Raw genomic sequence first — 14895 nt, forward strand, 5'->3', positions numbered from 1 at the left:
TGCATCTTTCTTTGAATAAGGAAGGTTGTATTTATGCTAGACTTATTTAAACCAAGTATCTGCACTGGGCCAAAGACTTTATCTTATTTTTATTTTCTACTTAAAACTAAAGAGTTCTAGAATTACAATGACCAAATTTCATAAATTATATTTACAAATAATTTCAAAATAAGTTATATGCAGAACAAAAAGAAAACCACTAACTCAGAATGTTATTCAGACCTATTTCACAAGGAGACTTAAGTAGTCATAATCTAAGAACTGTACCTGAAATCAGGAGGAACAGAATTTCAATTCAGCCTTAGACATTTAATTTGCTATGAACCTTAAGCAAGTCACTGTCTGCCTCAGCTTCAACTGTAAAAAGGATAATACCATCTGCCTCTTAAGATTGTAGTGAGGATCAAGTGAGATAATGCTCAACCCAGTACCCGGAACACTATATGACTGCTTGTTATTTTGATTATCATTATTATAACTGTGTACTATATTTACTTATTATAGTACTATATATATTGTAAATACAGTAATATTATGTATTATTATAATAGTACTATTATTACTTAGTACTATTAAAAAAGGCATTCTGGTTAGCAAAAACTTTTATCAATAATAAACTTTGGCCAACTGTTAAAGCCAGAAAGGATAATATATATGAAGTTCTTTGTAAATCTTATATATATAAACTATAGGCTATTATTATTATTATTAGTGGACTACTACCATAAATAAGATCAGCATTCACCAAAGCACAAATCTGAGCACCAAATAGATAACCAGGCATTGTGTAAGAGATTTGGAAGAATACCAAGCATAAAAACAAGTTGCTACCCTTAGGGAGCTTGTGGTAAGAGGCATGTGGGGTAGACAGATATTCTTTTTAAGAGATTAGCAACAATCAAGTAAATTATCTATTAAATGCACAGTGAATGTTAAAAATAAAAACTATAACTCAGAGTGGGACATTTTAAACTACAAACAAAAATACTAAGAATAAGGTTTAGGTGTCCTTAAAAATGATCTCCCTCTTCCTAATACTAAGCTTTCAAAAAACACAGGGGAAAAAAATATTAATTTTAATCACTATTATCATACAATCTACCTGCCTAAGAAATTGGGGGTTAAGCTAAGAAGATGGGAACCTTCCAATTTTTACTCCATAAGCTCTTAGTTATACATGCGACGATCCAGTTAGTTAATTTCCTAAGAAATGTTTTACATGATTTATTGCCTTCCTAATAAGGGGGGGGGGGGGGGGGGGGGGGGGGGGGGGGGGGGGGGGGGGGGGGGGGTAGAGGGAAGGCCACAGAGAATTTGGAGCTTAAATTTTTTTTAACTTAAGTATAATTTCCTGAGAAGATTTTCCTTCCAGTCTATTCAAGATGAGGGACCTCTCACAAAGCTAGCCTGTATTCATTCAAGTTCATTCAAGAACTCAGCTACAAAGTTATGCCTCATACATATACCAAAAAAAGTATCCTTTAGAAACATAGCAACTGGAGGGGAGTGTCCATGAATAGATTTCAGAAGTCTTAAGAACTTGGATGGGAAGAAAAGGTTACATCTTCATTTTCATTCACTTCTGATATTTACCATTTCCTTAAATTATCAATTAAAAATTAACATACTAAGAAAAGGTTCATAGGTTTTTGCCACATGGCAATGGGAGTATGTGACACAAAAACTTTTAAGAACCTCTACCTTTGGGGCAAATCTATTTAATCATGGAAAGTTATTTTAAAGCAGAAACCTTTCTTCTCATTACCCCATCACAGGAATCACGGGTAGATAGATAGTTGATGATGGACAGAACTCATTTGAAGATAGTGAAAAAACTTGAATGATTTAAAGCTCTCAAACATGTGGTTTCAGAACAATCCTTTAAAGAAAATAGGATAGGCTAGGAAATGAAATAAAAACAGTAACAATTTAAATATTTGGTTTTTTAATCAATTAGCATTTATTAAGAATTTACTATGTACCAGGGCTGTGTTAAAAACACTAAGGGAAAAATAGAGCCTTAAAAAAATTGTTATTAGTCTTTCTTAAATTAAAATATGGCTATCTACACCATCCAAAGTGTTTCATTCCATATTTCCTGCTATTTCCAATTTTGACTTCTTCCATAATATGTTTTAGGTTAATAACATGATTATTCTTTTATTAAGAGAGAAAACACTAATTCAGAAGAGGATAACATTGTTAACCAGGCACCCGAAAGTTCTTTCAGAAAATGAACAGTTCCATCAAAGGGCTTTCTCATTTAAAACTATAAACATTTACAAGAGTTTTCAAATGCTTGGGTCAGAATACCATTAAGTTCTATCTCTGGATTTTTAGTTACCAATAACTAACTTAGTTTTTCATTTTAGTTTAAATCTACTAAAATAATGTTAGCTCAGCAAGAGATGCTTGGAGGAGTATGCCAACTATTAAAAGGATTAAAATATTCCATAGCAAATAGAAAATAAATCATGATTTATTTTTTCAAACTAATTATTTTATGTATTTCCATTTAACTTCAAAGTATCCACTTTTTAGTTTCTATTAGCAATGAAAAGCATAGGTTCTTTGAAAAACTAAGACCCAAACAGAGATTAAGAGTCACCAAATACTGAGGTGATCAAATCTCTCCTCTGCATTCAGACAATGACAGACACATAGCTTTTTAACTTGTCTACTAGGTGACTAGCTGACTTTAATGGTCAAGGAAGAATTATCCTATCCTTGGAATTATTTTAGTTGGAGATACAGGGGTATGAAAGGGGATGAGAAGGATTATAATTCCTAGAAATGTCCTAATAACTCCAGACTATGAGACTTTTTTTAAAAGAAGTTACTCTTAGATAGATCTGCCATTTCTACAAAGTACCAAAAGCTCTCACAACCAAAAATGAAGTTGTCTAAACCAAGGTACATGTAAGTGTATTAAAAGAATGGTAAAGTAGAAAACTATAGACTAAGAAAAACTGTACTTGAGAAAATCATTCCCCGGATAAATTAAATACTATTTTGAATGTTCATCTCATTGGTATATGCACTCCTACTCACTCCGCAGTGCAGACTGCAACTCACCTACTTCTAAAATAAGATCTGCATCTTAAATGTTTATACTTTTTTGTACTTTCAAATATCCCCCCCCAAAATTCAAAGCACTAGGATTTAAAACATTTAAGTTACTTAATTATTCTTGCAGTTGATAACCTAAAATATGTCCCCCTGAACATCATTTCTATTTGAGGTTTCAGTAAGGATTATGAATTTACCCATTTCTTTTAAAAATAGGTCACTGGAGCAAAGCTTTAAGACGTGCAATGTATAGATTTAAAAAAAAAATGAGAAATGTGGTTGACTTTTAAATGTTTTAAAGAAAATAATCCACTTCATAAATATTAACACTAAGTAGACTTTAAAAAATTCTTACATTGTTCAATTTTATAAATTGCCTGCCACATTAATAATATGTGTATGTATTTTTAAAAATAATTTTGTTGATGTAATCTGTCTCAAGAAACAGCATTGTGTATAGGATAGAGAACTGCCCTTGGAGCTAGTGTTCATTGTACAGCCTCAGATATTTAACTAGCTATATTACTCTAAACAAGACATTATGCTCTCAAATAATTTAAGACAACTCTCAGACCATAAAAATTACAGTTGGCAGAGTTAGTACAAGTCTCCTCATCTCTATATTCTCTATCATATCAATATAGTTCTCTACATTCACTATCATAAGTCCAATTCCTATCATTAGTCTTAAACAGACTGTTGGGATGAATAATATTACAATACAAATGTTTTTCTGTAAAACGAATAGGAAATCTGGTTAGACTGAATCTGGAAAGGTGTACATTGTTTTCCACTGATTTCAAAACTGTCTGCCAGGGCAAAAATCCGGCTCTCTTTTAATATAAAGATTATCTCTGTGGTGACTCAATTGTGGAATATATTGAATTAATACAAACAATTCAAAAAAGCATTGGAAGATCCATTGTAGGCACACTCAAGAGCTCAAAATTCACTATGACAAACTTGCACGCAATAAACATTTTATAAGATATTATACAGGATATGTATTAAAGAAAAAAAAGATGGGCCAAGGTCAAGATTTGACAACAAATAAATAAATGGGATACAATGGTACTTCTAAGATACTGAAAGAACTAGAGTCTCAAACATACTGAGTTAATAAGACATTTTATGGAAAATGTATGGGAAAACTAATAAAAATCAGACAGTATAAGAAATTTCAATTTCCTTTATTAAAAGTAGTGTTCAACCAAAATTTTGAAATGTCCATACTTCAAACTCTCTTCTGTGGATGGACTACATATAAACTCCAAAAAGCTTGGTGTTTTTAGTTTTTTTATCAAATTAATCTAATCATTTTACTTTTATAAAATGCTCAATGTAATGAGAATGAACAGAAATTATCATCCTACAGTTTTCTATTACATCACATTAGGGGGTATATGTCTCTGAGTAAGGAAGAACTAGGTTCATAATTCCTTCCCTCTGACATATAGGCTATGTGACTCTAGACAATATAGAATGTTTCCAAGGCAGTTTTCTATGACTAAAAGTTGTAGAAAGGTGCTGGCTAACCAGCACTGGTAGAAAAGGAGATAGATATACCAATTAAATTATAGATTTAGATACCCCTCTCCCCCAAAAAAGCTTGTTTCTCTCTCTCTCTCACTTTCACACAAACACAAACATACACACAGTGTCTTACATTTAGAGCTGGAAGGGACCTTAATAGATGTTCTACTTCAGATGCTTTCATGTTAAGAATGAAGAACTTGAGGCTCACAAAAGTGAAGTGATTTCCACAAAGTCATACAGGCATTCAGGGGCAAAACCAAGATTTTGTAAAAGCATGTTTTGATTCTAAAGCCAGCACTCTTCCCATTGTACTGTGCCTAGCACGATAAAATATCATTAGTTATTTTTTTAATTAAGATTTTTAAAATATTGTTAAAATTTCAAAAATTCATCTCATGCAAGGACCTTGCAACTTTTTGTTTTGCCTCCAACAAAACGTAAATGGTTACAGGTAATAATAAAATAGTAGCATCCATAGTACAAAATTACTACATGCTCAATGGGAGTAGAGCATTCAGTGATTTTCAATGTATTTTAGCTGCAGGTCCTAAAACTATTTTTGAACAAGAAAATGTTCTGGATGTGACTATTATATTTTACTCCAGAAAACAACTTAGGAATTTAAAATCTGGATGCAAAATAGACAGTAATTTAAAAAAGGTTTTAAAGGGTTTAAAATAAAACCCATTGATAAAATTCAAGCAAACTAAGGTCCATGTTCTCAACCTTCATGTTGCCTTAGTTTACACTACGGATACTACTACTCACTGCTTCACCAGACTGGCTGCATATAATTCCCACCAAAAGTAAGGCTAGTGCACCATGGTCTCTGCAAAAAAAAAAAAATCATATCTTGATTTGTTATTTTGAAATATATATAATCTAACAAACTTATTCAAAATGAGTTTGCTACAAATTATATCTAAAAATATCTACAACATCAATGGTTCTTTAAAATAGAAACCCTCTCATTTCTTTTCTAGGAGAAGGGATGGGGAAAGGAAGGGAGAAAAATTTGGAACATAAAGTTTTACAAGGGTGAGAGTTGAAATCTATCTTTGCATGTCATTTAAAAAATAAAAAGCTATTATTAAAAATTAAAAGAAACACACAAAAAATTTTTAAATACAAAAACTACACATTAAAATATGAACTTTCCCAAAAGGTAGAAATTTTTATCTCATTTAAAGTATATAAAATTAAGGCTCTTTAGACAGGAACTGCATAGTTTATGCCAGGTGAAAAAAATTTTTGATTTAAAAAGTTAAAAGAAGACTTGAGGACTTGTTGATTATCTAGGTAAGACATTTGTCATATAGGAGGAAAGTAAGGTCCATATAAATTATGACTTACCCCAAAATCAAACAACTGTACTAAAATTACACAATCAAAACTATAATCCAAATTTCTGGATACCAGGCCATTGCTCTACCACACCTGTGTGTGAAACACACATGTACAAATGCAAAGTTTTTATTTTAAGTGTTACTTGCTCTGCTGCAGAGTTCACTACTATGAAAATTGTTTCCTCATATAAATTCAGAAAATTATTGCTATAAAAGTAACCTAGGATCATGTATGTTTTTAAGTTTTAAAGGATACATAGTAGCAACATTCTTTTTTTACAGAATAAACAACCCATTTTGACTTCAAAGATGTTATTCACATTTATACATTTTATTTTCAGCTTTTTAATGGCTGATTAAACCTCACTGCATTAATAATTCCAACAGGAAGAGAAAGGTAAAGACACAAGTGTCCATGAAAAATGAAACATTATAACAAGTGCTTTCTCTTCCCATCCCCTTATAAAAAAAGGATAAACAAAAAATAGCTTACATGATATTGGTAATTTGGCATATCGATCTGTTCAGATTGACTCAGTGAGAACTTATTAAAAATGAGGCACAGCCATTGATTTTGGAAGATTAAAAGAGAAAAACAAATATTCAAAATTCAATAAAATTTGATGCTTTTACTCACTGGATGAACTCAAAGACATTTCTTTTATTGTCTTTCAATTAAAACTGAAATCTGTTCCTAATATTTGGCTAGATAGGTCTGACTCTGCGGCTCATGTCTAATCTATACATGGAGGACGGAACACCAGTGGAATCCTTGGGCTTCAGAAGGGCTAAAAAGAATAGCTCTTCATACTAACTCTAGTACCAATATGATAATACTACCCCCCAAGGAGCAACTAGTGGCTATCCAAACAGATAGGAAAAAGATACTTTTGGCCTAAGTGAGACAAAAAGATTCAGCTTCTTCCCCAGGATCCCCCCAAAAACAAGTGACAACACCATTTCATCATTTCAGTTCTCAATAAACTTCCCTTTGCTTTATTTGTTATTTTGAAGTGACCATCAATTAAATTTGGAAAATGTAACATATCTTTACTTTATGCCTGTTACTTTATGGTTGTTTTGAATAGAAGCCCAATTATTGTTTTTAAATTTGACTAAAAGTTTATATTGTCTTTGTGGGAAGTAAAGAAAAAAACTCACTAACATATAATAGCTGTAGTCACAGATGGCTATGTACAAAACTGCTAAAGGATTTAATATTTTTAAAATCAAACTTTTTTCAAATTGATTTTTAAACAAAGCAGCTCACCTTGCAAAATTAAGGGTTTCATTCCTCACTCTGACCTTTCTTAGCTTCTTTCAAGGCTTAGCTCAAGTACATTGTCACAGTTCTAGATCACCATATCAATGTTACTCTCCCTTTTAAGTTATCCTGTATATCTCCTTATCTATATATTTGATGCCCTCTCCCCAATAGAATTTAAACTGAGATTATTCTGTACGCCTAAACACACTCAAATACTATAATTTATAGATTTTAGCTACCAAATAAGTGTCCTCCACTCCACTTATTTCATAAATATTTTGCATTTATTTATCCATGGGGTTCCCTCCTTATCTGAAGATAAAAGATTGTTTTGTTAGTCTTTATTTCCTTGGTAAACAGGTTCTTACTAATTGCCTATTGGATTGGGTCGGCTCTCTTAGTGAGGGTCCATCAAGATCTATTCAATTTTCGTTTACTAAATATCTACTTTGTCCAAGGTGCTGATTGTTTAGAAAATTTCTTACATTACTTATGTCACTTCCTTACCACTGACCTCCATCAGCAAACCAAGTCTTCTGGAGGCAGTAACTCAATTCTCTAAACCTTTGGCACCAAGTAGATATTCCAGATTATTATTGAATAAATTTGAAAATGTAGTTAGTTCAACTGCACAAGGTTTCTTTTTAATCAGTGTTTCCTGTTAAGATTTATTCATTAGTCTCAAAAAGAATAGTAAACTGCAAAAGGTCAAAGTGAAAGAAAGTGAATTCTCCAGCTATACACTCAACCAATAAAAAAAAAAAAAAAGCACTAATATATTACCCTGATTATTTTTAAAAAACCAAATCAAAACAATCACTATCATTTCAGGTTTGATAACATATGGATCCTATTTACAGGAGCAACTTACCTTTTTGTACCTTCCTTTTGCAGATATTAAGTCCAGAGTCTCATAATCATTGGTCCTCTGTTCTGTTTGATTCAATAGCATACATACTGCTGAATGATTTCTACTTCAAAACCTAGTAAATGAATCTGTAACAATTCCAGTTTTTTCTACTATACCTACTTTTCAATACTAGAAACAAAATAAACTCACATTTTTAAAGTTCTGAAGTCACTAGAAGTCTGTAAATAATTGTAAAGCCTCTTGTTTTTTTCCCCCCTAAAAGCTAATATTGTTTTTTCATGATATTTTCAAGAACACAATGTAGGTCTATTTTTAAAATGCAGCATGTCTGAGGATTTTGTGGGTGAAAGAGGATTTTTGGTAGAAGAGACTGAGAAATGGTCAATCTAATGATAAGGGACAAACTAATGAGCCATTTAGAAGAAGGTGAGATACCATCAGCAGAAGGTATGCTGTTAAAAGAAACAGAATGGAGAGCCATGAATGAGGCTCTGCACTTCAGATCTGCAAAAGAAGGGAATAATAAAGTTAACACTGAACTTAAAAACGTTATCACCTATTTTCACCTTAATATATACTTAATTTAGATATACAAAAAGTAAATTAGAAGCTCTGGTTAGTTAGGTTTTGCTGAACTTATGAGTCCCAAAATTTCAATCTTCCAGTTTTAAAATAAGTATCCTAAACAATCTTCAACACTCATAGTCAATTACCATGATTACTCCACTGTCAATTTTTCCTCTCTCCTTCGATTTCAAACACTTATACAATTATGTGCTGCACAATGTGAGATGATGATAGAGGCAACAAGGGTTTAACAAGGTCCTTGCCCTCATGGAAACTAACAAACTAGTTTTTTTAGAGGCCCCACAGAAATCTTATATCCGTTAAGTCTTTTTTTTCTTAAATATTTCATAAGATATCCAAAGGTATATCTTTGGAGTCAAATTAAAGGAAAAATGTTTACGAAAATGTTAGATCTGTATCATAAATATACACGTGTATAATTCTTTTCCTTGTAGTCAGATGTAGCCTAACAGAGTCTAAAAGCACCTTGTTAAACTTAAGAATCCCTCAAGGTTCAGCAAGCTTTAATGAGGTTCCTTCCCAACTAAAATCTCCAACCTATTAAATGAATTTTATCCTCTGTTCTCTAAATAATTTAAGGTTGGTGAGGGAAGAGATTTGGTTTTGCTACTGTCTATGGAATCACCTCAACTGCATTATAATTATACCAAAGATAACCCCACCCAAAGGTCCTCCCAAGACCATCTAAATGAGGATACTTCACAACTTCACTCCCTCTAGAGATGCACTATCCCTCTTCCAAGGGCAAGATGCCATACCTGTCCCATTCCAGATGCCTCTAAGAAAGAAGAAATGGGGGAAGGAATGTTTCCTGAGCCCCTCCTGAAGAACGGGGATGGAGGGAGGTTAAAGTGGCTTTGTGGACCAGCTTTCCCACTATCCAGCCCACTTCCCCCTGCCCCCAAGACCCTAGGTACCCCACCTCCCGCGGTCCATCCAGCCATTCCCCAGAAGTGGTGTGAAAATGGCCAGAAAGAGCCCTTATCCGTTTATCCCTGGCGAGGTTGTGAGCCCGGGGGCCAGAGGGAAGCCAGAGGTTGGGGGGCTCCTCCCTCCTCCTCCCTTCCCTCAGAGCATCTCCCTCCCGGGCGTACTCTCACAGCCAGCTTCCCTCCCCAGCGCCCGAAGCACGTTGCCCCAGGGCCGGCCCCGAGTAGCTCCTGCAGCCGCATGGACAGAGAAGGGGGCGGGAGGCGGATCCGCCGCGGGGGTCCCCTACCCGGGAGCGGTACCTTTTAGACAGATCCATGAGGACCCCCGAGAAAAGCTTCTCCCCGAGGCGGAAGGACACCACGAGCGCGTCCTCGATGATGTGGTCCAGGGTGACCCGCACCTCCGAGCCCGGGATCAGCTGAGCCACAGCCGAGTCCCCGCCCGCCGGCGGGAGCAGCGCCGGGGCCGCTGGCTGAGACTGGGGCTGAGGCGGCGGCGGCGGCGGCGGCGGCGGCTCCTCGGGAGCCGGTTCTTTCCCTTCCTCCGGCGGCGGCGTTAAGGGCTCGGGTGCCCGTGGGGCTATTGTCGCCTCCCCCTCCTCTTTCGGTTCTCTCTCCTCATAGCGAGCGGGAGGTTTCTCTTCGGGCTCGAGCCGCTGAGAGTCGGGCTCCAGCCGAGGCTCGGGTTCGGGGCCCGCCGCCCCGGGACTCCGAGCGGGCTCCCCCGGCGGCGGTGGCAGTGGCTCATCGGCCTGAGGAGCGGGCTTGCCGTCCGCCTCATCAAGAACCAGGGCTTCGGTGGCGGTCACAGGCAGGGGATCGGTGCCGGTCTCGGCGCCCGCCTCGCTGCCGGGGATGGGCTCCATCTCTGGCTCGGCCTCGCCGGCGCCCCCCTCCCCCGGGGACGCTGCAGTCGCTGCCGCCTCCGCAGCCACGGCCGCCATTTTCTTTCTGGCTTCTCCTCCTCCGACTCGGGCAGCGGCGGCGACGGCGGCGGCGGCGGCGGCGGCAGCGCTAGGTTCCAGGGCCTTCCCCTCCCTCCTTCAGAGAACCCCTTCCCGCCCCTTTTCTTCTCCGTTCATCTATGTCGCTGTTTCACTGGCTGCCTCTCACGCCCCGCCCACAGGTAGAGGGATCAATTGGCCGGATTGGATGCCCATCACTTTATCGAGTCTCCACCCAGAGCGGGAACTTCTCATTGGCCGGTCGAGTTGTCAAACGTCGAGGGTTAAACGATGGAGTGGGAAGGCGGGCTCAAAACGGGAAAAGAAGAGTAGAGGAAAGAAGCTAGGCTTGGGGCTGGAGGGGCTGCCAAGTTTTCTATTGGCTGGTGAAGAAATTAAGGGTCTTGTGGTTTGCCGCTGTGTCTGTCCATTTCTCTCTTTGACTCCCAAGAAGAGAATCACATGGCTTGCCAATCATTTCAGAGGCAGCGGATGGAGGAGTAAGAGAACAAGGTAGGGTAGGGACGGAGAGGAAGAGCGGTTCCCATGATGCACTGCGCCACACCCTTAGAATAAATGTTATTTCTAGGCACGAATCTGTCTGGCTTCACATTGGGGCTCTATGTGCTTGTTTGGGGAGTGCACCAAAGTTTGGTAACCTAGGACCAAGAAGAATTCTTTAAAAAGGATTATCTTCATATCTTCATCTCCCTTATCAGTACAAAAAAAGTGGGTTTGTTTTTTTTGTTGTTGTTTGCAAAAATCTTTGAGCACAGAGCTGCCATACAGTGAACAGGATAGATACTGATGTTCCTGGGTTTTTCCAGAATTAAGGAACTGTACCTTGGAACCCCAGCTTCAACTCCCAAGTATTCTTTGGATTTAGTCATCTTTTTTTCTTTGTAGGTTTACAGCACAGTCTCCTTACCTGAATCCCAGCCCTTCTCCCATCAAGTGTACACAATTTATGTTCTCCTCTGTACTCACTTGTTCTCAACTCCCTTTTCTCTTTGCCTATGTTCAGTATCCTCTTTTTCCATCAATCTCCCTATCTTTGTAAAAATTCCATTTCAAAAGTACTTCACCTTGTGTCTAAGGTGAGCAACCTCTCCCCCCAAAAAAGAGGTGGTTGAAAGAAGAAATTTTGGAGTAGAGATGAGGGACTGGAGATCATCCCCACGGAAGGAAAACAAATTCTGAATTGAAAATTTACTCGGAGTAAGCTTCATGGTTTATGTAAGAGGAAAATGTCATAGTACTTCTATAAGAACTCATCCTTTGGCTTGAAGACCCTGGGAAAAAACTGAAAAAGATTACTACAATTAAGATTCTATTTACAATTAAATTTGAAAAAAAAAAAAGTGAAATCATTCTGTTTCACTGTGGATACTTAATAAATTGTATGTAAAATGTTACCTTTCTTTAAAATAAAGCTTTCTGAGTTAAATTTCTGTGCTGTCATTCAATCATGCTATATGATATCTCCTGGTGAGAAAGCACTCTTTGTGGTTTGTGATGAAGATTTTACTTGTATAATTTTCCAAGTACATACAAAATCGATCAGAGAACACTCCTATTATTATGTCATTCCCAAGGACCATAACCTGTTAGAACTGGAAAAGACCTCTGAGATCATCTAGTCCAATCCTCTAATTTTATAGATGAAGAAAGTACAGTTCAGATAGATTATCATATGCCCAAAGTCAACAACTGTTAAATTGCAGAGCCCAGATTCAAATCTGCTTCCTCTAACTCAGAATCCAATGTCCTTTCCATTCAACGTAGTTGGAATCCCAACTCCAGTATTTACTTAATATGTGACCAAGGTTGAATTACTTAAGCTCTTTGAGTCCCAATTTCTTCATCTGCAAAATAGAGGTAATACTTTTGCTATATTCTCTGTAGGATTGTTTTGTAAGGAAAGCTTTGTAAATCTTAAACATGCTGTATAAATTAGAGATTGTTGCTGTTATCCAACCTTATTTCCACTTTATTTCATGAATTGTATCAAGGATGAGGAATAGTATTCTGAATGCCATATAAGTATCTCAAAAATGGGATACCAGAAGGCCTCCAGTACATTGAATAACTGCTCTGTGGAGGTTTTGGGGAATGATAATAATATAATAATTATATATTATTATATATTATAATAATAATAAGCAAGATTAACACAAGATGGGAAGACATTGATTGATTACTATCTGTATTGCATTGGAGGTAGTACCCACATAAATGAGGTCACAGATCTGTTGAAGTTAAGTACTACTTTCAATCTACAGACAAGACAAATCCATAAAATCTCTTCACAATCCTTTACATAGGCTATTATTCTAGCCTCTGTGTTTTTGCTCTTGCTGTTCCCCCTTTCCTGAGATTGCTTTTCACTTCAGCTTTATTTTATCCCTTAAGACCTATATAAAGTTTTAAAAAAACTCCATGAAATCTGTCTTAGCTCTTTTGATTTGTTTAATTCTCTGAACTTTCCTTACTTTCAGTAAGTAATACTCAGGTTAACCTTTTTATGTTCTTTAATTGTTTATGTTTTGGAGACTGGTTATAGTTTAATTATATTGCAAGCTCCTTTAGAGAGGAGGATCACATTTTTTTATTTTCTTTTTAACTTTTGCCTTCTGTACAGTTGTGAGCACATAGCAAATATTCCCTAAATATTCATTTACTTATTATAAAAGGTGCCTTACACTACCTCTTGGAAAGACACCTAAGTATGTCAGAGGCTCTGACCCAAAGTTCTGAGCAACAAATTCTAGTCTTAGTTAAAGAGATGTAAATATTTCTGGAGTCAGTTTCATAAATCTGAAAAGAGATATATTGTAATATAATGGAAAATCTTCTAAATAAAACACTCAAAGGTCTTGGATTGTTCTTGATTCTGTTACTAACTTGTTTTATATAATCTGGGGAAAAATACTTAACTTCTATTAGCTTTAGTTTCCTTATTTATAAAATAAGGAGCAAAATCTACAAGATGATACTTAAAAATGCTTTGTAAATTCTAAAGTAGTACATAAATTTATTTTAACATGGTTGTGTTCTGCATTTCAGAACACAAATATTTTGTAAAATGTACTTGATATATGAGAATACAGAACTTGCAAATTGTAGCACATACCTAACTGAATCAGGAATTCATCCATTTTTTTTAAATTTGCTGAGCATTTCCTATATTCCCCACTCAATACTGTGTTCTTTCACAGATAAGAGCAAACATAGGAATTGAGTAGAAAATATTGTTTTAAATCACTTTTTCTCTGAATGGATGTCCATCAGTTGGAGAATGGCTGAATAAATTATGGTATATGAATATTATGGAATATTACTGTTCTGTAAGAAATGACCAACAGGATAATTTCAGAAAGGCCTGGAGAGACTTACACGAACTGATGCTGAGTGAAATGAGCAGGACCAGGAGATCATTATATACTTCAACAACAATACTATATGATGACCAGTTCTGATGGACCAGGCCATCCTCAGCAACGAGATCAACCAAATCATTTCCAAAGGAGCAGTAATGAACTGAACCAGCTATGCCCAGAAAAAGAACTCTGGGAGATGACTAAAAACCATTACATTGAATTCCCAATCCCTATATTTATGCACACCTGCATTTTTGATTTCCTTCACAAGCTAATTGTACAATATTTCAGAGTCTGATTCTTTTTGTACAGCAAAATAACGTTTTAGTCATGTATACTTATTGTGTATCTAATTTATATTTTAATATATTTAATATCTACTGGTCATCCTGCTATCTAGGGGAGGGGGTGGGGGGGTAAGAGGTAAAAAATTGGAACAAGAGGTTTGGCAATTGTTAATGCTGTAAAGTTACCCATGCATGTATCCTGTAGATAAAAAGCTATTAAAAAAATAATAATAAATAAATAAATAAATCACTTTTTCTTGTTTCTATATCATATTTCTACTTCTTGGTCTGAATTTCTTTTCTTCTGAATTCTTCCTGAATTTTTTTTTTTTTGATTCAGTGGGGATAGCTGTTAAACTGTAATGCTTCTATGAGTTGAATGTTTCCTGGGATTTGATTTGGCATGTGGTGCAGTCCCATTCAAAATTCACAACTTTGTAAAGACTACGTTTTCTGCTCTTTTGCTTTACGACAAATTGCATTCTGTGTGTGTGTGTGCTGAATGAAGGAAAGAAGCTACTCTTATAAGGTTTTTCAAGGACTCTAAATGATTCGTGAAAAGCTTTCAGATTCAAGGAGATTCAAGGATAGAACTAGGTCTCTCACTCTCTCTTTTTTTCTTTTGATGGAATGAGGAAAATTCTAGATGTACTGTTCCTTAGGAAGTGGCATTTC

At 36.2% G+C, this 14895-nt stretch overlaps 1 protein-coding gene across 7 annotated transcripts in view; it reads right to left on the reverse strand.

Moving 5' to 3' along the window:
* PWWP2A (PWWP domain containing 2A) overlaps nt 1–10719 on the reverse strand; it is a 34417-nt gene extending 23698 nt beyond the window's left edge. For 3 of the 7 annotated variants that reach the window (XM_031953615.1, XM_031953614.1, XM_031953613.1), the window contains exon 1: nt 9910–10719. In XM_031953615.1, coding sequence (XP_031809475.1) covers nt 9910–10553 — 644 coding nt within the window. In that variant the 5' untranslated portion in view covers nt 10554–10719. Of the gene's footprint in view, nt 1–4735; nt 5368–8089; nt 8516–9909 lie in introns of those variants that run through there. The other 4 variants (XM_031953616.1, XM_031953618.1, XM_031953619.1 and 1 more) reach the window with 4 other exon arrangements.
* Nucleotides 10720–14895: the final 4176 nt, after the last annotated feature.

Source organism: Sarcophilus harrisii, chromosome 2 (assembly GCF_902635505.1).
Source record: "Sarcophilus harrisii chromosome 2, mSarHar1.11, whole genome shotgun sequence".
Taxonomy (NCBI): Eukaryota; Metazoa; Chordata; class Mammalia; order Dasyuromorphia; family Dasyuridae; genus Sarcophilus; species Sarcophilus harrisii.